Here is a 24,258-nt window from a genome sequence, read left to right as displayed (position 1 = left end):
GAGGTGCACCAAATATCATCAGGATATGATATAAATAGACTAAAATACCCTTTCTAACAAAATATCATATAAATATTATAAATTAATTTTAAATTTTTTAAATTTATTTATACAATTCTAACAATTATAATTTTTTACATACCAACATCATCTCTGTACATATATAAATACAACAATTTATATGTACTCTAGGTGGAAGCAAATAACAACAGAGAAGTATTTAAGTCATTACAATCATTTCTCTGTAATAAGCTTTACAGACACATAACCATTACAATAACCCTAAATCTCAAATTAGGATTTCGCACAAGAGCCATATTTTTTTCTCTTCGAATTCAATAATAATCAACCAAAACAAAACATAATTTTAGAATAACACTAGAAAAGAAGCCTTAAATCCCCAAAAATTCAAAAGAAAAAAACACATAATCCCTAATTTTGATTGCAACGAAAAAAAGGGTATTGATATAATTAGATAGAAGAGAAACGAACCTGATGATCAAATACTGTTGGTTATTCTTGCTATTGTGGTTCATAATATAATTAGCCACCGTTTTTGGTGTTGTGGTTCTTCTTAATGCTTTTCTTTGACAACGATAATGCTTTGCTGGGAAGGGCGGACCGTGGTGGGGTTGGCCAAACTAGCCGGTGGCAAGGTTATCGGGATCGATCAGTGATGAACGGGGCAAGGGAGAAAGCGACGATCGATGAGGGTTAGGTTGGAATAAAATAAATTTGTTTTTTTGTATCCTGTCCTATTGGAGTGTAACCCAAGCCCTCCCTTGGGATAGGTTATCAGCAGTAGGATAAAATGAGCCAACCTGATAACTTTATTCTATTCTTCAAGCACACCAAACAATTGATTAGAACATGATAGGATATACTATCCTATCTTATCTTTCTTATCAGGTGCTGAATTTCATAGGGACCAACTAACTATTTTTTTTTGTAAAGGACTAAAGTGAGAACCGTGTTTTTTATTAGGGATCCAAAATGATATTTACTCTGTTTTAAAAGAAAAGTGTATGTCATTTCAAATGATATAAAATTATGTTATTTTAATTAAGTAAGAGAAAGAGATAGATTATGGGAGAGAGTGTAGACAAAAAAAATAAAGATATGAGTCTCACCTCTTTGTGAAAGTGAAATGACATAAGTTATGTTATTTAAAAGGCTGCTTATTTTAAACACGAAACCCTGCCCATGACTGCGACTTTATCAATTTGTGAAGGTTGTTTACAACTTATGAATCGTGATACTATTTTCGTTGCACATCAATCAGACAACAACCATGTGTGATCAAATGCTCATTACACAAAGGGTTTTACTAATATCATGTTAAAGGAGATAAGTTATCTCATCACATAGATAAATTTGTGGACTCCATCACTGAAGAAAAGAAAAAAAGAAAAGAAAAAGGTGGCACAATTATCGAAGGATGTGCACGAGAAAAATTTATCATATGTAGAATAAGAGTAGTTTTTCCGTTACACAAATTCATGAGTTAGCAGATTTAACTTTTGGACTTATATATCTTGATTAATTTACTGAAACCGCATTCACGTACTAATTGAACGTGTATATAGTTATTTATTACGGCAAGCTCAGATTATGATAAAAGAGGACAAAGTGTAAGATAACATGTGTTATATAATTCTTCTGTTACACGAGAAAGACACAATTAAGGGAAGAGAAAGTAAAGAATACACAGGTGAATCCCATTTCTTAATTGTGTCCTCAAGGGACACGATCCTTCTCTTGTAAGAGGAGAATTATATAATCCTAATAAGATACCTCAACTTTCGTAAGTCTGATGTTTCTGTTGATCTGAAGACAAAATATTACCTTCATAAATTTAATGGCAGCAGCTTACCTTATTCAACTGAATTACAGTTTATAGATAACACCAGAAAAGCTAGCTGGCTTAGTGGGGTATATCGGTGGAGTGCCATCCTTGTATGGTGCTGAGGCAGCAGCACTTTGTGGTAAAGCATTAGGGTCAGCTATATTTGATAGCAAAGTCATGCTGTACGGACGTACGGTTGTGTAGATCCAGTATGTATTATACTTATAAGTTCTTTTCTCTTACAATTTTTTTTTTTATAGTTATTGAATCAAAATTAAATCGATAAGTCCCGCTTAATGTTATTTTTTTGATCCAATAACCATAAAAATGATTTTAAGAAGTTATAAAGAAAAAGAAATTATAAGTATAACCACTCCTTTATTTAAATGCCGTTCTTGAGTTCTAAATTTTGGGGAGACTGCTAGGATGGATTAGTGGTAACGTCATTCCCTTGACTTTGAAGGCTGATATTTTACTCCGAAGAGTTACATGTTTTTATATCCCAAAATTGCACTGTTATTTGCCTCTTGATTATAAACAATTAGCTAAAACATACATCCTATTCAATGAATCTCCGAGCCTTGATTAGTTTTGGATTATTCTTGTATTTTTGTTTATTTTATGTATAAGCCAACTATGTATGCAGTATGCTTATCCCAGATGGGCCTATAGAATATTTCCTCCACTTTTCAAGCCCATTAGGAATTTTAAGAGCTATGAACTAAAACAACACTATGAATTTGCTTGTTATATGCTCTAATTTACATAAATATATTAATTGCATTTAACTGATGTCTGCAAATTATTATAACTACAGAGTAGATTTAAGAAAAGATGCAATAAATCCTCGTTTGAATGTGCTATTTCGAATAATTTTTTTTAAAAACTTTTAGCTCGTTTAGATAGGCTGGATGATAAATGGGGGCAAAAAATTTAATGCAAACATGTCACGTGTGTGCCATGTTATTTTGCGTGGACTAATGACTTTTATAAGCATCTCGCTACATATGCACAACGTTGAGGCGGGAACAAACTTTTATCAGCATGTCATTTTATTTGTGCTAATGAATTGGTCAATGTGAGACTTGTTCAACACACAAAACAAGAAGTTTATGTACCAAAAAAAAAAAAAAAACAAGAAGTTTAAGACAGATGGTTTGTTTGATTGTATTTTAATTTTTTTATTTTTAAAACTGTTTTGTAGAATAATTAATAAAATATGTGTTTTCTATTTTTTTTTATTTGAAAGTACTTAAAAATCAAAACATAAAATAAAAACAACTCATATGTTCTCTACATTTGATTCTAAAAACCAGAAAATAATTACAATTTTTAAATTTTTTTTACAAAACAAGCCTTCTCAAATGATTTTTATTTTTATTTTTATTTTTGAAAATCAAAAAAATATTTTTCGACACAGATTTCAGACAAGCTCTCTCTTGCTTTCCTCTGATTATACAACTCTGTGGAGTACTGCTTTTGGAACCAATTAAGTCTCCTCCGTGCATAGGAAATTGAATGAATTGGGCCAAAGTTTTGGTCACGAGGAATTTGAAAGTGGTGCATGAAGTTTTCTTTCTGATTAAAGTTGCATCAGAGTTATTCACGAAAATATCAATTAATTATTTAGGGGAATCTTTAATATTTCAGCCTACTAATCAAGCAATTTCCTGGGAGATTTCATCGGTGTAAGTTAAATGGAATTCCAGTGAACAGGGATACCAAAATCAGTGGCCTGAAAAATCAGAATTGAAAGCATAATCAACCTATATATGCATTTAATTTTGATGAAATTGAAACACCAACCACTAATTAAGCATCTTTTCTAATTTTACATTAAATTAAGCAGTTCTTTTTTATAAATATTTTGCACCTTTTTATTTTATTTTAGTCTACAACAAGGCGAAAGAATTTTAAGTCAAATAAAAGATTGATGGAGGATGAGTGTGGAAATGAATCGAGCAACTCACGGTCAACTCAAATTTTGGTTCAATTGGTCTATAAATAAATCATCAACAAACGATCTGAGCAGAAGTTAGAATATCTAGCTGATTTAAAACATGGACGGTTTCTTGTATTGCTTTCTTTTATTGTTGCACTTGTTTTCGTTACTCGAGTTGCTGATTAGTGGTATCATTGGATTGATTACCAGTGGTTTTATAGACAAGTAGTCAAAATCCAAGGCCATTTGAACTTCATTCTCTAACTAGTACCTGTTCATGTGGACTTTGTCACTTAATGTGTTATTAATTTGCTATTTGCTATACTGTAATTTCTCCTTTAATTTATAGACCTGCATGTAGTCAAAGTCCAGGGCAATTTGCTATACTATCAATCTTGATTATTATTTCTAGTTTGTACTTTGAAGTAGGCCTCGATGGTGTTCTTTTCCAAGAGATGTAGTTGCCAGCTAAACTTTTGTTTTAAATAGATTTACAATTAAGACATGCAACTGATGAAATCAATGTAATGTATTATTTGACTTGGGTGAACTCATGCAAAGTAAAGGCACCTTAAGGTTTTTGGTTGAAATAATTCTTTAATATGGTATCAAAGCTTCAGGGATCACGAGTTCAATTCTCACCGCCCCCACTTTCAGGTGGAATTAAGAAAAGCACAAGACGGACCAAAAAAATGGCTTGTGCAGCAGCACAAGACATATCAACAATGGATTTGTGCCATATCCACACTTCAAGCCCAAAGGGCTCTAATGTGAGAGGGTGTGTTAGAGAATAATATAAAGTATTAAAAAAGACCATTATTTAACAACTTTAAAGTTTTTGGTTGAAATGGTTCTATATTCGAAAGTGTGTAACCATAATTTTCCCATTTTATGCCCACAGCTGACCCTTTCGTAGATAGTTCCCCTTGTATGCGTTGGCAAGTTTATTGTAAGTCAACTAGCTAGCAACCCACTACACAAAAAAGAAAGAAAGAAAGAAAGAAAAACACACACTAGCTACTAGACTCACCTACATATAAATCACAAGTATCCCTCCCTCACAAATCACAACACATATATAAAAGTAGCCATTTGTTAATTTGAAGCAATCAAAACATGAAGGTGAGACGTTTACACTTTTGCTAAATGATCATTGCAATATTACATGTATATATAGAATGAATTATTCAGTTTTAGACTTTGCAATTGCTTCAAAACCAAGAAATAATATATACATGAAATTGCCTACTTTTGTAGCAAAAAATAGTCATACAGTTGCAACTGAACTCTGACAAATGCAGAAGCAAGGCGCTCAAGATTGCTGCTGAGGAAAAAGGTGCATGCATGCGCGTTTCTAATGATTTTGTCGATATTTACATACATTATAATAAAAAAAAATAAAGATTTTGTTTCTGGTTGGTTCTGAAATTGTGATGATCAACGAAACATGCATGCAGGTGTGAACTCAGTGTCATTAGAAGGGGAAGAGAGAGATCGGCTGGTGGTGACCGGAGATGTCGATGCGGTGTGCTTGGCTCGGGAGCTGAGAAAGAAGTTCTGTTGTGTCAACCTTGTGAGTGTAGAAAAAGTGAAGAATAAAGACAAAGATGAACTACAAGGCAAAAATGAAAACATAATGTGTTGTTGTACTTCGTGTCCTCCTCCTCCTCAATATTGTGGCCCTTGTCCCTCTAATTACTACGTGGTTTATGATCCACACCCCTACGATTGCTCCATCATGTGAGTGCTACACACCAAGAAATAGAAGAAATTAAATTAAAAACTACTGCAATTAATGCAACCATATGTGGTTATGTTTAGTGTCCAATCTCTCCTCACTAAAGTCATATTTTATTTTTTCCAGTTGGCCCTATCCTCTACTTCACTGAAATTTTCGATTTGCTTCTGTTAATAATTTCCTTCATTTCTTTATGCGAGTCTATATTCTCAAAGCATTAATATAGCAATGGGTAAAATTTCCCAAGTACACGTTAATAATTATTTATTTTCATGACACACCCAGTTATAATTTTACTCAAATTTTCAAGTCTCACACCCTCTCCTCTAATGGCCAAACTAACTTCGTGCGTCATCGACTTGACGGAAATTATATAAATATTTAGAAGATGTTTAGATTAAATACATTCGTCGACTTGCATTTGTGTGTGTATATATAAATATTTTTCCTTGTTACCAAAAAATAAATAAATATTTTTCCAATAATAAAATTAACTTTTTGATTGCATAAAATTTTTAGTACTATGATTTGTTTAGAAAATAGAATACATTGACATAGAACACTTGCAATATTACATAATTTTATGGAAAAAGTGTGTGTCATTTTAAATGATGTAAAATTGTGTCATTTTAAGAGAGAGAAAAAGATAGATAAAGGAGGAAAGAGAATTGACAAAAAAAATAAAGGTATGGATCCCACCTCTTTGTGAGAGAAAGGATATAAGTTGTGTCATTTTAAAGGATAAACAATTTTCCCTAATTTTATACACTCCTCAAGGATATTGCAATTTTATGCGTACCACCAGACTACAACTGGTCGATTAGATTATCTGCTCCAGTTTGAGGATATCATATATTATTATGTTTGAGAAGTATAAAAACTATTAATGTAGCCTCACCCAACAACCAGTCTTTTAAGACAACTAGGGCAAAGAAAAATTTAGATGGTGTCAAACATTAAAATATGGAAGTTCAACGTGGCTAATTTTCAAATTTTAGCTATGGCCAAAGCTCCTCTTCTCCACGTAACGTGCCACTGCAAATATCATAAATTTTTGGGTTGAATCGGTTCTTTATATAGTATAAGGAACCAATCCATCTAAAAATTGATTCAATTCAATTAAAATTTGCGATTTTTTTTCGGTTCTCGTTTTTTCGATTTTCGATTTATTCGGTTATCGATTTTTCGGTTCGGTCACCGCAGTTTGAATCGGTTTGGATCGATTAATGAACACCCATATTCTCAAATGTCTCTTACAAAAAATATATTAATCTCTTCTAAATATATTCTGTATTTATATTGACATAGACTTGGACGAAGTCAAACCATTTACCAACAGCTGCCGTGATATCGTGTAGATATGGTCGCGTGCTTAACAATGGTGTTAAATGCTCGTCCTGTCGGGCTCCTCAATAATTGCGATTTATTTTGAGTTAACAAAAAATTACATTTAATATGGTAGGTTCAGGTTATATTTTGAGCGACGTTTTAAAATTCGAATTGGTGATTGACTCGATCAGATACTGAATTATTGAATTAGTAGTTTAATCAAGTTTATTCAAATTTTAAAATAATATATAATAAATATTAAATTATAAATATTATGTCCAACAAATAAAAATGGTCTAATGATAAATTTTTCGATTATCAAACAAGGGAATTCAAATTCAAATTTCATTGCGTACAAAATATATATATTTTATATAATTTAACATAAAATCGATTGAACTCGGTTTAGGTCCAATTCAAACCGAGTCAACCGTTTTGAATGCATAACCAATTTGATACCCATGTCAAACTGGTGAAAAAATTGAGTTATCGAAACTTGAGTCGACCGGTCGGTCTGAGTCGAATTTTAAAACACTAATTTTGCTTTGTTTCAGTTTGATGTAATATCACATAATATTTCAATTAAAATATCTAATTATTTTGACGATTATTCTACCGCCGGCGTATTCTCATTCAAACGGTCTCAGTCATAACCAATACCGCTTACGTTATCTTTCAATGTCTAAAATCTTAAGTAGATAAGTCAATACGTTAAATTTGCATAAAGAAAAGAAGGATTTAATGTTTTTATCGTGAATAAAGATAAGTTATCTATATTCGTTCTAAAAATGACGTTGTTTTGCATTGAAAAATTATAATAAAAAATATTATTATAATCATGAAATAAATTATAATTACAAAAATACCTTAATTTTTACTTCAAAACGACATTATTTTAGGTTCAATGTAGATGAGTTATTTACATGACCGTAAAAAAAATGAACAAAAAAAGAATACAAAAATATTAATAATGCGGAATAGTTATGTTCCAATTGTCTGATCCGTATTGGATTGGTCCAGAAAATGTCATGTTGGTTCTTTATAAATAATATATTCTGCATCATTTTATATAGTATTAGATCATAATTTCAATTACCATTCGATCCAATGTGCAATAGTCAACAAGGGAAAAAAAAAAAAACGAATCTGACTTGCAACTTTTACGACGAGTATAAATTTGAATAATATCAGGACATGCCTTTACATATATCACTCTTTAAACTTAATTAGGAGATGGGTCTGCATTCCTTCTACCCTTTTCTAATTGTGCTTGTAGTAATCGTTTCGTTTTGGTTCATGCTGTCAACTCAAGTTAGTGCAGGTTTGTCTTGATGATTAATTTTGTATATATTTCTTATATTTATCATTCAAATTATGAAGATTCATAACACAAAGGCATTTCATCATATCAGCTCACTAATTATGTAAATATTAAATATTTGTTACATAATATCGTTCTGCTCTCTTCCCTTGTCCAATTTCTCATTTGCATGCCTTAATCGCCTGCAATTTTTTCATGCTATTGAAGCAAGTTAGTGCAAGTTTTTCTGGACATCAGAACTCAAAACACTTGGATATGGAAGTTTATAATAAATTGTGAAACATTAATTGTTCAACTTCACTATATCTTTTTCATTATGATTTTCTGACAGATTGGCTTTGTTAAATGTTTATGTTTAGAGACATTTCAAATGTGAAGTATATAAATAATTAAAGGATCATATGAAGATGAGTGCAAAATCTGCAAGAAAAAGACATTAATTAATTTGTTGAGTAATGAATATATAAATACGTTTATTTTACAGAGTCGGAGATTAGGAGGATGCTTCGGAACATCCCAAGCCCACCTCCTGGACCCTTGGCAGCTACTTATCGTGCGCCAGGAAGACATGGTTAGGTGCGCACTGCGCACCACATAAACAAGCTCTCCAATTATGCCTTTCCTATATATGTCGTTCGCCATGTGGATTTTGCATTTTAAGTTATTAAAGGTAGGTTTTGATTTAATTATGATCAATGCAACAACAACAACAAAAAACCTTTCTTATTGAATTTATTCAATCGAAGACTTAAACTGCTTGAATTTTTTTTATTTTTTATTTTTATACAATAGTGAGAATTAAAAACATAATTTAATACAAATTATCCAAATTACTCGACCAATTTTAATAGCTTTAAACTGTTTGAAATTAAATCCAGAGTGATATTACCTGTTATTTCAAATGCATCACGAGAGATAATCCTGTTCGGGGCGGGTATAAGATTAAGTCTTTAAATCCCTCCAAAAGATATATTTGAAGATAACCGTTTTACCCAAATCAATCAATATATATATGGTATTGACACTATTGGGGTTGCTATAGTGTTATAATTTTGGTATAATGATAGCAGTTTGAACCTATAACCTCGTATAAATTATCTATCTCCCCATTATTAGCTCGCTGGTTGCTTTAGTGTTATGATGAACATGATAACTGAAGGAGTTTTCAAGCATTTATTGAATTCTCCCACTACCTAAGATGTACGGAGACAAACACGAGACACGACACGACACGTTAATTTTAAAAAATGTCATATTTCGATACGTTAGGACACGTTTTGATATTAAATAAAATTTTTAATATATATAATATAATTTATATTTAGTACATATAAGAGTCCATAATAAATCATATAATCAATCAAATATTTAAATTTCATAACATAAATATAAATATGAGTAATTTTTCGTATTTTGTTAATTTTTAATGTCAAATTTCATAACAGAAAAAAATTAATTTATAAATTATTTCTTTTATATTTAGTTAACAAAATAAAATTAAGATTTAAAAAAAAAAAACATGTCCGAGCGTGTCCCCAAATATTGATCGCGTGTCAGAACGTGTCGGAGAGTTGATCGTGTGTCTCCAAATATTAACCGCGTGTTGGACACGTGTCCGAGCATGTCCGTGTCGGACACGTGTCCGACACGCAATATGAGCACTACTTCTAAGATTCAGAGATAAGAAGCTATCAATGGGACAAGCTCAGAATGAGAAAGTCTAAAACTGTGTGTTGAACGTAATAATAGAGTATCCTTATATATTTACATTGAAGTAATGGAAGGTAGGGGTGTAAATGAGTAGTCAGTAGCAATATTGTCAAAATCAAGTTTCTACGTAGAAACGGAAGGGGTTGTAGAAATTAAATCGTAGAAACGACACGAAACATAAAGTTTCTACTACTTAATTAAAGTTAAGATACAAAATTATATATATAAAGAAATATCATATAAGTCACCGTTCAAAATTTAAGGAACAATTTAATATTTAAAAGATACAAACACACATAACATAAAAGACATAAGTTCAAAAATATAAAAAAAGAGTTTAATAACTCCTACAACCAAGTTCCAAAATATAAAGAATAAAGTTTAATAATTTCTAAATTATATCAATTGAGTCAAATCATAACATTATTTTGCATCAATTGCATGTCCTCAATTAGGGTTAGCAAAATGGGCCAACCCGGCCCGACTCGACCCAACCTGCATTCAACCCGAAAAAAACGAGCCGAGTTAGGGTTGGCTAGAAAAAAAAAACGAGCTAGAAAACTCAACCCAACCCGACCCGAGTCGGGTTAGGGTTGGCTCGCGGGTTGGCTCAAAAATATGGCTCGTGGGTTAGTTTGAAAAAATAGCTCGCGAGTTGGCTCAAAAATTGGCTCGCGGGTTGGCTTGAAAATTACTCACGGGTTGGCTCGTTTTCAGCCTATTTAAATGACCCTGTAGTATTAATGCACTTGCTATGTGGCTTCCATTAGCTTAAACAAAGGGTTAAAAAATGAGAAATAAAAGCAAAATATTTTAGTTTCAAATTTTTTTCACAACAAATTTGCATCAACATCCAGAAACAATCAGAACCATTTGCTACCAAGTGGGTAAGATATTTGAACCAAACAAAGCCAGCACAACCTAACAATATAAAAATGACATGAATGTGAGAAGATTAGGGACTTAGGTTTAGAGAAGGAAGAAAAATGATGACAACATGTGTGAGTTTTGTCCATTTTTGTATATTATATTTTGTTTGTTTTTATATAAAAAAATAAAAACTCAACCCGCGAGCTCGCTCGTTTGACCCACGGGTTGGCTCGTTTTTTCACGGGTTGAAACGAGCCGGGTTGACTCGGGTTTACAACTCGTTTTTGCCAACCCAACCCGGCTCATTTAGATGTCCTCTTCTCTTGATGTTATAACAAGTTCATTTGCAAGTGCTGTTATAACAAGTTCATTTGCAATAAAACGTAATAGATTGATTCAAAATCCACCTTAGCTTGTAGTCAAACTTTTCACCAGTGGCTTAACTCTTTTCTTTCTTTGCAACAACAAACGACTTTACGCAACAGTTTTTTTTTTTCCAGATAGTTAGAAGAAGAGAGTATGTATTTTCATTTGGGGGAAATAGAAATTGGGTTTTTTAAAAGAAAAAGAAAACTGGATTATGGGTTAAAAGTTGACCCGATTTAATTTTTTTTTTAGTATAAGACTCGGTTCAGTTTTGTCATTTAAGTAAAAACATAAAAACTTGCGTATTTATCGTTTTGACGTTTTTTACATGGAGTTTCTACCAGTTTTTACTGAGAAAATTTTTTACTTACGTTTTAACATATATCACTTAAGTAAAAATTTAAAAACATAAATTTTTACCTTAATTTTTGACAACAATGGGAGAGACTGCTAGGATGGATTAGTGGTAACGTCATTCTCTTAACTATGAAGGCTGATATTTTACTGTGAATAGTTCCATGTTTTTGAATCCCACAATTGCACTGTTATAATATTATTTGATGCAAATCCTGTTGACATATATTATTTAATAATAAGGATCAAAATCTAAACAATTGAAAAATATAAGTATTTTGAAAAAAATATGAGAATCAAAACCAAATTGGATTGAAATTATAAAGATAATAATATTATTTAAAATTACAATGGGATCCCTTAACAAATTGAATTTTAAATAAGAATAACCATATAAAATTTAAAACTATATATCGACTTTATTTTCAATGGGATACCAGCATCTCACTCCACTTAAAATTTCATTTACACAAAAAAAAAATATTAATGGTCGTTACAAATTATTTTATTTTGGGATCCAGGAAAAAATACGAAAAGATATCGACGATCGATCGACTTGTCAATGGACCGAACTCATGCTACATAATTACAGCTCTCTCTCATTTTTTTTTTTTGGGTAGAGAGTATAGCTGATCTAATAAAGACTTGGGGAGATATCGTTTGAGCTATGTAGCTCAATAAGTTATATAATTATTTTAATATATTGGGTAATATAGTTTTATACTAAAAGCGTGTGGGAAAATTACTTTTATTTTTTTAAAAATAAACTTTAAAAAGATAAAAAAAAAATCAATTCAATAAGTTTTAAAAGTAATTTTGTAACATAATTTTAAGTTTTTGATAAACTACTCTCTAAAATTTTGAAAAACTACTAAAATTAATTTTTTTAAGAAATTAATATCATAAAATTTTAAATATACTCATTAATAAAAAAAAATTCTTATAAATACCAACAAACAGAACTTTAATCAAGCAATTTTTGCGTAACGGTGCTGGTAACTGGTATAAGCTCTATTCTCAAATTTGAACCAGAAAAAAAAATCATTTTCAAATTTACTCGTTTCATTGAAAATAGGAGAAAATGTTTATCTTTTTAAATTACACAACTTATGTCATTTCACTCTTATAGACCCACTTTTTTATTTTATTTTATTTTTGTCTACTCTTTCTTCCTCATGATCTATCTCTTTCTCTCACTTAAAATAACATAATTTTATATTATTTAAAATTACACACATTTTTTTCTTGAAAATAATAATATTGTTTTTATTATAGACCTAGTCTAGTCATAACTCAATCTTAGCACCACCATATTCTCATTCAAATGGTCCCAGTCATAACCAATACCGCTTACATTATCTTTCAATGTCTAAATTCTTAAGTAAATAATTCAATACTTCGAATTTGCATAAAAAGGAATATGAACATAGAAATAATGCGTAAATGTTATCTTTCGATTCTCTGATCCGTATTGAATTGGTCAAGAAAATGCCTTGTTCGTTGGTTATAAATACTTTTCTGCATCATTTTCTGTAGTATTTGGTCAAAATTACGATGACTACTAGATCCAATATGTGCAATAGTCAACAAGGGGAAAAAAAAAATCTGACTTGCAACATTCTTGAAAGTATAAATTTGAATAATCTGAGGACATGCCTTTGCATATTACTCTTTAAACTTTACGAGATGGGTGCGCATTCCTTCTACCCTTTTCTAATTGTGCTTGTATTAATCGCTTCGTTTTCGTTCATGCTGTCAACTCAAGTTAGTGCAGGTTTGTCTACTCTTGATGACTAATTTTGTATATATTTATCATTCAAATTGTGAAGATTCGTAACACAAAGGCATTTCATCAGATCACACTAATTGTGTAAATGCTAAATATTTGTTAGATTATCGTTCATGCTCTCTTCCCTTGTCCAATATGTGCATGCATTAATCTGTAAGAAAGAGGCTTTTATTTGTTGAGTAATGAATATATATATATGATTCGCTTTTTCTGCAATTACTGCAGATAAGTTATCTGCAGTAAGCCAATACGACATCGTTTTGAGACAGAAATTATGGTGTTTTTGTAATTTTAATTTATTTTAGGTTTATAATAGTCTTTATATTTATAATTTTTTAAGATTTAAATACCAAAACGACGTCGTTTTGAAAATAAATGCAGATAACTTATCTGCATTAACTGCGGAAATATTTTTCCCATATATATATATATATATATATATATATAGGGTTCGTTTTTTCTGCAGTTACTACATATAAGTTATCTGCAGTAAGCCCAATACGACGTCGTTTTGAGGCAGAAATCATGATGTTTTTGTAATTTTAATTTATTTCAGGGTTATAATAGTCTTTATATTTATAATTTTTTAAGATTTCAATACCAAAACGACGTCGTTTTGAGAATAAATGCAGATAACTTATCTGCAGTAACTGCATAAACATTTTTCCCATATATATATGTTTCATTTTTTCTGCAGTCACTGTAGATAAGTTATCTACATTAAGCCCAATATAATATCGTTTTGGGCGGAAATCATGAGGTTTTTATAATTTTAATTTATTTCAGGATTATTATAGTCTTTATAATTATAATTTTTTAATTTTCTTTAGAGAGTAAATGCAAATAATTTATCTACAATAATTGCATAAATATTTTTCTGATATATATATATATATATATATGTTTATTTAATTTACAGAGTTGGGGATTAGGAGGATACTTCCCAACGTCCCAAGCCCACCTCCTCCACCCGTGCGAGCTAGGAATCCTGGGCCAGCTAATAATCCTGCGCCACAAAGACCTTATTAGGTGCGCATGACATAAACAACCTCTACAATTATGCCTTTCTATGTTTTTCGCCATGTACATGGATTTAGCATTTTAAGTAAGGATTTTATAATTCTCATTTAACATGAGAATTGCAATTTTCCTACACACCCTTCGATTTCCGTGCTGACATGGATCCCACATACTTTTTATCTCTACAACATGAGATTTCAATTCTCCTTCAACATGAGAATTATAAAACCCTTTAAGTAATTGAAGGGAGGTTTTAATTTAATTATCATCAATGTAAAAAAAAACCTTTCTTATTGAATTGATGCAATTGAAGGCTTAACCTGCTTGAAATTAAATCCAAAGTGATATTACCTGTGATTTCAAATGCATCGTGTAGCTCAGCAGCACATTTAAGATAACAAATAATATTCCAAGATGAGGAAAATAACCGTTTTATCTAAATCAATCAATATATTTGGCATTGGGCTGGTTACAGTATTATAATTTTGCTATGATGATTGCAGATTTGATCCTATAATCTCATATATTAATAGGAGGAGTCAAAATAGGTTATGACACGCAAGTTGACCCGCGACATGACATTAAAATATGTGTCGTGTTCATGTTGGAAAAAATAACCTGCAAAAAATTTGTCTCATGGCAAATTCACGTCAACCCATATTTTTTTAATATTTTTAATATATTTTTCTTTTAGTTTTTTTTTTTTTAATTTTTGACATATTTTTTTAATTTTTTTTGTCAATTACTGTTTTGATTCATAGATTATGTGTCATTCGTATCGTGTTAACTCGCAAAAAATATGTGTCATATTTGTATTGCATGTATTCATGTCGTGTCATATCGTGTTAGTTCACTCTTTGCTTTAGTGTTATAATGAATATATATGTGAAGGAGTTTTCGAAGTATTTATTGAATTCTAATTTCATAATAAATGTTTCAGATACTATTAAGTATTACCAACAACCATGAAATGTGTGATCATGAGTATCGTATTTAAAAATTAAATTAAATAAAATTGAGTATGAAAATGACGCTTCAAAATATTTTATAAATTTGAGAAATTCCTAGTGTTTCGGGATGAAAGATAGAGATTTTGCTCTTTGCCATTCACTTTATGCGGATGATGGAATGCAATTGTAAAAAAAACGGAAGTCATGTTCAGCTTTTCAAAAAATCTCTTGCATCACGATCACCATTTGCATGATCGAAAAACAAATCTCATTTTTATGTATGGGTTAAAAGTTTGTCATTTTAAAGAACCTAACTCATATTCTTTTAATAATTTATAATTATGTATTGAAAGATAGTACATAATTATAATATTAAACTTATATTTTTTTATTTTTTAAATCAATAAATAGTGTTTGAAAAAAAAAAGTACAACTTTAATATTATAATTGTGTAATACCTTTAGTATATAATTATAAATTGTTAAAAAGACATAAATTATATTCTTTAAAAGGAGAAATATTTTTTCAAATATACAAATTAATAATGCGTGATTTTGTTGGTAATACGAAGCTTCCACGCGATTTCATCTTTTAATGGTGGCCACGGGCGAAAAGTCAAAACCTTGACCATAACTTCGTGAAATTATTATCATATCACTACTCTTATTTATTTATTTTTCATTTTTCTTTTTCAATTTTTTCTTTGAATGATTTTTTCTTTGGATATTAGGATATATACCAGTAACTTCAGTTAACGCTGCAAGTGCCTCGGATTTTCTCTGAAAATGAAACTACGCTGAATAGGACATGCAAAATTCATGTGTCTAGCTATAAATTAATTAGAATAAGATCATGAAGCAACCAACATTACCATTCAAGATTAGAAAAATGGGTATCTTTTCCCTTCAACGTTTCCTTTTTTTTTGGAAACAAAGGAATTAAAAACAAAGCTAACGCTGTCTAATTACACGTGGCCAAGCCACTCCCCTAAAGTCATTCCCCAACAACCCAAAACACCTTTGGGGAGGAGTATCCAGCAACACCGTCTCCCAATTCAAGGAATGGGAGTACCCCGCCAGCCAGTCAGCCACTCCATTGCCCTCTCTGTATGTATGAACAAAGGACACCTGCCAATCTCGTTCTCTCAACTGGTTGATCTTTTTCACCAGGCCTGCATATGGGTGGTTTGAATCACACCCAATCCGGATCATATCCAGAGCAACTTGGGAGTCCCCTTCGCTGATCACCTTCCTATACCCCATATTCCAAGCAGTTTGTAATCCCAGTAAGAAACCCCATAATTCTGCTTTGACCGAGCTTCCTGCTCCCAAGTTTCTAGCAAATCCCAAAATCCAGTGCCCAGATTCATCCCTTAGGACTCCTCCACACCCACTCTTTCTATTTCCTTCCAAAGCAGACCCATCCGTGTTTATTTTGATCCAACCAACTGGTGGAGGTACCCACTGAACAAGGGTTTCCACTTTTTGTCCAACTTGTAACCCAATATCTCTATACAGTTTCCTTGCCTCCAAATTTTTTTGCAAGAAAGTACGAATAGATCTAACTATTTCCTCTATTGTAGAGTTTGTATTTTCAAAAACAAAACTATTCCTATTTCTCCATATGAACCAGCAGATAATCCCGAACAAGGTACTGCCCTCAAAGCCTCCCAGTAAGCTAAGCTTAGGTGAAAGGTTGGAAACTAACCAGTTCTGCAAGTTCTGGCTACGAAAAGCTGCCCAATTTTCCCTGCTGATGAATTGTCTCCATATTCGTTGAGTCCAGGAACACTCCCTCATGACATGACTGCAGCTTTCAGGGTAGGAGTTACATCTGGGGCAAGTATTTGAATCAGAAAAATGCCTTTGAAACCTCCTTTGGTTGGTGAGCAGATTTTCACCAAGCAAAAGCCAGAGGAAAGTCTTGATTCGAGGAGGACCCTCCCATTGCCACACTGAATTCCAGCGAGGCTGAACTTGAGGAGGATCTTCAATACAAAGGCTGTTCAAAGCTGTCTTGAAGGAAAAATTCCCATCATGGGATTGCTCCCAAATCACCTGATCTTCCCCATCATCCATCCGAGGGGGACATGTACTTGCAATACAGTTCAAAGCTACTTGGGTCAGCAAATCCCCAAACTCCTGCCAATTCCATTCTCCAAGCTGATCCGCCATTTGTGCTATCCTAACAATATGGGTTCCAGGGGGTAAGTCCTGGACAATGTGGTCCTTTAGAGGGCCAATGGGCAACCATTTATCCTCCCAAAAAGAACTGTTGACTCCATTACCTATTAGAATCCTTGACCCTTCATAAATTTTGGGCCACACCCTCGCTAAGCCAAGCCATAAATTTGAGAAACTGCTTTTTTTCTTGATCGAAGGCATCAACCCATCCTCCACTTTATATTTACTTTTCAAAACTTGCACCCAAAGATCATTTCTATGAGTGAGAGTTCTATGCCCAATTTTCATGAGGCAAGCTTTATTGGTTAGTCTTAAACTCCTAATCCCAAGACCACCTTTCTCTTTTGCCTTGCAAACAGTATTCCATGGTAAAGCATGGACTTTCCTAGCTTCTTGACTGGATCCCCATATGAAACCCCTCATTTTCTTCTCCACTTCATCACATGTTCCAAGGGGTAGAAGTGTTGTCTGCATGGAGTATGATGGTAGGGCAGCCAGGACAGATTTAGTGAGCACAATCCTACCTGCCATGGACAAGGATTTTGCCTTCCAGGCACTGAGTTTGCTATTAGTCTTGTCAATTATATACCTAAAGGTATTTTTATTAACCCTCTTATGAAGTATAGGAATCCCCAAGTACTTGCCTAAGTCAGCAATGGGAGCAAAATTCAGAATTTGACATAGTTCTCCTCTCTTCACATGATTCACATTTCTTGAAAAGAAACACCTTGTCTTACTGTTGCTCACCTTCTGCCCAGATGCATTACAAAAATGACTCAAAATTTCTGAAACTAGCCTGGCTTGGTCTACTGAAGCTTCTGCAAACAAGAGGAGGTCATCTGCGAAAAACATGTGGGAAATAGGAGGACCTCCTCTACCCATCTTAATAGGATTCCAATTCTTCTGATTCACAGCCACATTAATGAGTTGACCAAGTCTTTCTATGCACAAAACAAACAGATAGGGAGATAGAGGATCAGTATGTCTTATACCTCTAGAGGGTGTGAAGTCATTTGTCTGGGTTCCATTCCAAAGCAAGTTCATGGATGAAGAAGATACACACTCCATAATAAGATCCACCATAGAACTAGGAAATCCAGCCACTTGTAGGGTCTCCCTGAGGAACTCCCAGCTAACTCTATCATAAGCCTTCTCCAGGTCAACCTTAATTGCCATCCACCCTTTCTTTCCTTTCCTTGCTCTCATAGAGTGGAATATCTCTTGGCTGATCACAATATTATCCGAAGCATGCCTCCCTTTCACAAAGCTGCATTGATTTGGCATGATTAGCTCCCTCATATAATTTTTCAAACGGGAGGCCACAATTTTTGTAACCACCTTGTAGATGACATTGCATAAGCTTATAGGTCAGAATTGACTTATAGCTTCAGGGTTCTCTACTTTGGGAATCAGACAAATTAAGGTTTGGTTAATTCCAGCAACTCTCTTCGGGTCCTTAAAGATATCTTTAATGGTGTTGCAGACTGAGTTTCCCATAATATCCCATTGGGACTGAAAGAATACAGCATGTAGCCCATCTACTCCAGGGGCTTTAAAAGGGTGCATCCCAAAAATGGTGCTTCTGATTTCAGCTGAAGTTGGGGCAGCTTCGAAATTTCTCCAAGTGTTATAATCTAAGGGAGGGAATAAGCCTCCAATACAAAGTTTGGGTAAGTTATGAACCTCCTCCACATACAGATTCTTGAAGTAATTCATAGCCAAAAGCTTGAGCTCCTCTGGCTCCTCCACCCAGACTCCTTCATCATTTCTCAATGTTGTTACTTTATTTCTTCTTGTTCGGGCAATGGTAGCTGAGTGGAAGAACCTTGAGTTCCTATCTCCGAAAGCCAACCAATTGCATCTTGAACGTTGGAACCATGTTAGTTCCTCTTAGACATAGATAGAATTTAATTCCTGCCACAAGTCTTTGTGTAATCTCTCCAGAGCCTCATCAGGGCCCCTGCTAAGATGGAGCTCAATTCCCCTCAGTCTTCGTTGGATTTGATATTTCTTATTCTGCCTTCCCCTGAAGCTATTATGGTGCCAAGTTGTTGCATCCTGATGGAACTTAGATTTTGCTGGTATCCACTCAGAATTATGCTGCCAACACCCCTTCACCACATCTCCAAAGCTATCATTAGTCAGCCATGCAGCCAGAAAACGAAAAGGTTTTAGATCCTTGTTTTGATCAACAGAGGAGGTATCCTTATGGATAATGGGCCTATGATCCGACCCATTAAACAAAAGGTGAGTGATGGACCTGTTAGGAAACCCCAGATGCCAAGCTTCATTAACCACTAATCTGTCAATTCTTTCTTGGAGACAGCCCCTTTTCCAAGTATATTTAGGGCCAGCAAAGCCCAAATCAAAAAGATTACAGTCACTCAGGCAAGAGGCAAATTCATCAGTACTCTCCCAACACAACCCTGATCCTCCCTGCTTCTCCCCTTCTTCCAGTAACACGTTAAAATCCCCCATGACAGCCCATCTATTCACTCCCCCATTGCTGATTCTCCTCAAACTATCCCATAGCTCCTTTCTTTCCATCCTCCTGGAGCTACCATAAATAAAGGTGAAGTGTTCCTCCTGCCCAACACCTGGCCAACTCAACTTGGTGTGAACAAATTGATGGTTATCCTCTAAAATGCTAACACAAGTAGCACTTTTATTCCAAAGAAGCCAGATGCCCCCTGAAAAACCAACTGCTTCTCTCCTGAAACAGCTATCAAAACCCAATCTCCTAGTAATATTATCAGCTCTCTTCCCACTGATTCTAGTCCCAAGCAAAGCAAGAACTTGAATTTTATTCTGACCACCATATCTTTAACAAGCGTAGAGAAACCTTTTTTCCCTACCCCTCTACAGTTCCAAGTACAAACTATCATCAAGATAAAATTAATAGACCAAAGACACCCGTACAACCAGACAAACCACACCATTGGTTCACTTATCTCCCTCCATATTAGTAATATCATCCAGAATCATGGACACTCTACCTAGGGGTGTAAATGGGTTGGGCTGGGCTTTGGCCATCCTGGCCCAAGCCTACGTAAAAAAAAATTCAGCCTATCTGGCCTACTGGCCTATTAAAGGCTTTATTTGTAGGCCAAGCTCGGTCCATTTTCAAAAATAAGAAAGCCTGACATGGCCTACAGGCCTTGTAGGCCTCCCACTATATATACTAAGCAAAAAAAAAAATCGTATAGAGTAAAGAAAGTTTCATTCATGCATGCACTAGTACTTCTCATTAGAAAAAAAATGACAAACAAGAAAGAGTCAACATAATATCTCAGCTCTAGAATGTATATCATAGAGGAATAGAGTCAAAGACATGGAAAAAATAAGAAAAATACAATTACTGGATGCTGAAATAAAGTCTACAAGAGAATGTCATTCATCTAAAAATCTTTAAACCACCATCAAGTACAAGGGAAAGAAAAGTATTATTGAAAGTAAGAGATATTAGTATTTAGTACTTTGTGTCTTTGCTCCATGGTATTAAGCTGCAACAGCATGTAAAATTTGGAAACATTAGACAAGTTTTCCTTTAATAAAATAAAATAGCACAAAAAGCAAGAGATATTGGTGTTTGGTACTTTGTGTCTTTGCCACATAAAATAAATATTATTTTATTATTTTATTTTAATAAATTAAATAGGCCAGCCTACAAGGCTGTAGGCCGGGCTTGACAAAATTGGCCTATTGCCTATTTATTAAAAAATCTTTTTTATAAGTCTAAGCCTACTCTAATTTTCTGAAAGGCCGGGCCTGGACTGGGCTCAATGTAGGTCGGGCCGTAGGCTGAGCTGGGCCAGCCTGGCCCATTTACACCCCTGACTCTACCCTCCTGGCTGATATTCTTTCCTCTCCCACTATCATCAGGGGGAATCTCTTTAAGATTTGGTTGTAAGACAGCCCCTGGTCCTGGGTCAGTGTGTTTGGGTAGACTACACTCTGGCCCAGTCTTCAAGTTTTTTGCTTGCATGAGAGCTGCCCCCTGAGGCTTCAGTCTTATACTGGATCTACTCACCAGGATAGCCTCCCTACCTGAGCTCCTTTGAGCGTGCACCATGGCAGAGTCTAGTGACATAGATGGCTGGATCATCTGTTTCTTTGGGGTCTTTTCAGTGACTACATGTACCTGTTTTGGATTAGTTCTATCAGCAGTGGCTTTATTCTTTCTGTTCTCTGGAATCCTTTTTAATTGACTAGCCTCAGCTGAGACATTTCCACTCCTTCTAGGCTGAAGGGTCTCCTTCTCCTCCTCATCTCCAAGGGATTCAAATCTGGAACCCGAAACCTTAGACTTCTGTCCCTGCCCATTCTGCTCACTTCCAGCTTTTCCTTTACCCAAGCTATGCTCCTTAGCTTTGTTTGGTGTAGCTGGCCTCTTATTATTCCTCTTCTGTATCGTCATCCAGGTACCAAACCCATCTACCTCCTGGCTCTTTTCCACTTCACCTGTAGAAACCCCTTCACCATGGCACTGTGCAGGGTGCTCACTATGCGTACCCTCACTTGTATTCTCCTCCACAGACTTAATGTTCACAGGATTAATCGAACAATGGTCTCTCCTGTGGCCATATTGACCACATAGGAAACAAATAAGATGTAATCCTTCATAACCTATAAATAATTGCCTTTGACCAATTCGAAATTTGGACAACAGGCTTTTACTCAAATCAACTTCTACGCAAATACGGGCAAACCTACCTCTATCAGTTACCTCTTCATGTAAACCACCTTCCCTGAGAGAGCTTTCATCAATTCTGAGAGTCTTCCCCACCATGTTGCCCATTCTCCAAAGATCTTTGTAGGTGTAGAACTCCTGGGATTCGAATCCAGACAGCCAATTTCTTCACCCTATCATCATGTGGGTCAAAATTGGGTCTCCACCGCTGGACAATGAGGTAATGGTCAGCGACTATCCAAGGACCTTGTTGCTGGACGAATAGGTAGTCTTGCGCCTTCTCGAATTCGACCAAGTAGTGGTCATTCTCCAGATCTAAGACTTTGTAGTCACCATCGAGGTGCCACAGTTTATGCAATCTATTCCAAAGAAATTTTGCCCCAATTCGTTTACCCATCAGCTTCACGATCAGGGCATTACGCCATCTCTTGCACTGCTCCAGCTTCTCCAAAATGTCAAATTGGAAGTACGGGTTCAGGGGGTCATCTTCCCCGGTTTGTTCGTAAGCTCTCATAGCTTCTTTTTCCTCATCTTCCTCCCTTCTACACTTGGCCAGCCAATCATCATCTTCGTTCGCCTGGAGCCCGTCCCAAATTCCATTAACTTGGATAAGCTTATCCTTGTATGACACCAGCCTACGAGGGTCCCTACGCGCCTCCCCAACCGGTTCCACCACTTTCTCCATCCCTTCAGCCTCAAAGCGCATGACTCTGTCACCGGTTTCGATCTCTATTGTGCCCACAATCGGAGATCCATCGTGCATTTCCTGATATAGCAGCACCTCGCCTTTCGCCTTCTTCGATTCTCTGATGTTTCCTCCTTCCCCCTCAGTAGTGGGGGGACGCCCCCCTTTTTCCACCATGAACGAGTACCAAAACCTAGCAGACCTCAAAAAAGATTCTCACGCGCATACCCAAGCCCATGTTTGTATATCCCTTCAACGTTTCCTAAATGCATGTGCTTGCATTAATTTTGTGCTAATTTGTTCATGCAGTGTCCACTCAAGTTCCTGCAGGAAGGGAGGTGTAAAATAACTAAAAAATTGAACCGAACCATGAACTGAACTAAATCGAATCACTCTTAAAATAATCGGTTTTTAAAAATCAGTTCATGAAATGAACCGATTTTTAAAGAACCAGTTCATGAACCGAACCGGTTTTTAGAACCAGTTTAAGAACCAAACCGATTCCGAATCGAACCGAACCGTTTTTAAATCGAACCAAATTGATTTTTACAACTTTTTTTTAAAAAATTTTAATTTTTTTTTGAAATAGGGTCGACCCGAACCGGTTTCGATCTGAACCGAACCGTTTTCAACCGAACCATTTTCGAACCGAATCAGTTTTGAATCGAACCGAACCGAACCATTTAAACTTATTCGGTTCAATTTTTCAAAAAATTCGATTCGACTTGACCCATGCACATCCCTAACTACAAGTTTGTCTTGCCATCTAAACAAAGGAGAAAATACGAACACACCCTTCTTTATATAAACAATTGTTTCTATAAATAATTTTGAATTCATAATGCAATTTTTGTCATTGCAATATATATATAATGATGAGATGTGATATTTACACAGACATCTCTTTCCGGAAGCCTGACAATTTTTCAATTATCATCCTTCATTATGCGATTTGTACTTCCATAATGATTATATCAAGAAGAGTTCTCAGTTAAGGTCATTAATTGAATTACAACATACATATTGACTCATGAATTCATTTTGCAGATTTGGAGTTTGTGGGTAAACTGGGTCTCATTACGAGCCTGGTCAAACTCAATATTTGAGAAGAAGAAATGAGTTCAATAAATTATACACGGACAAAAAATATAAGCTTCTGTAGGAGTCTCTCTATAAATGGCATAATAGTTTGCATTTTGATGACATTAGTCTACTTCATCTCTTTACTTGACAATACTAAATAAATGGTAAAACATATATATTTGCAATTAATTATATCAAATATTGTTATTTAATTGACTCGATTTTGTCGGTAGTGTTTTTGTCAGAATTTATATAATTAATAGAATCACTGCGTCCATATATCATCTAAAATCAGATAGTTACTAAAGATTAGCTAAGGTCAATTAGCAGTTGATGCAAAAGGTTTTGATTTTCAACTTTTATTGATGAATATTCGTTGTAT

The 24,258-nt window shown here is 34.3% G+C and overlaps 1 protein-coding gene across 1 annotated transcript; it reads right to left on the bottom strand.

The window, feature by feature from the left end:
* Positions 1 to 18,786: 18,786 nt before the first annotated feature.
* Positions 18,787 to 22,182, bottom strand: LOC133316815 (uncharacterized). Its single transcript, XM_061518599.1, has 4 exons — positions 22,145 to 22,182; positions 21,449 to 21,992; positions 19,340 to 20,226; positions 18,787 to 19,279 (listed from the first exon to the last, which is right to left on the bottom strand). The coding sequence occupies exons 1-4, from the start codon at positions 22,180 to 22,182 to the stop codon at positions 18,787 to 18,789; spliced, it is 1,962 nt and encodes a 653-aa protein (XP_061374583.1).
* Between the last annotated feature and the right edge of the window lie 2,076 nt (positions 22,183 to 24,258).

The sequence above is a fragment of the Gastrolobium bilobum genome, unplaced genomic scaffold (assembly GCF_033153095.1).
Source record: "Gastrolobium bilobum isolate Gb01-03AN ecotype WA unplaced genomic scaffold, APGP_CSIRO_Gbil_v1 utg993, whole genome shotgun sequence".
In the NCBI taxonomy this organism is placed as follows: Eukaryota; Viridiplantae; Streptophyta; class Magnoliopsida; order Fabales; family Fabaceae; genus Gastrolobium; species Gastrolobium bilobum.
The sequence above is the reverse complement of the archived record's forward strand: the minus strand, read 5'-3'. Positions and strand labels throughout refer to the sequence as shown.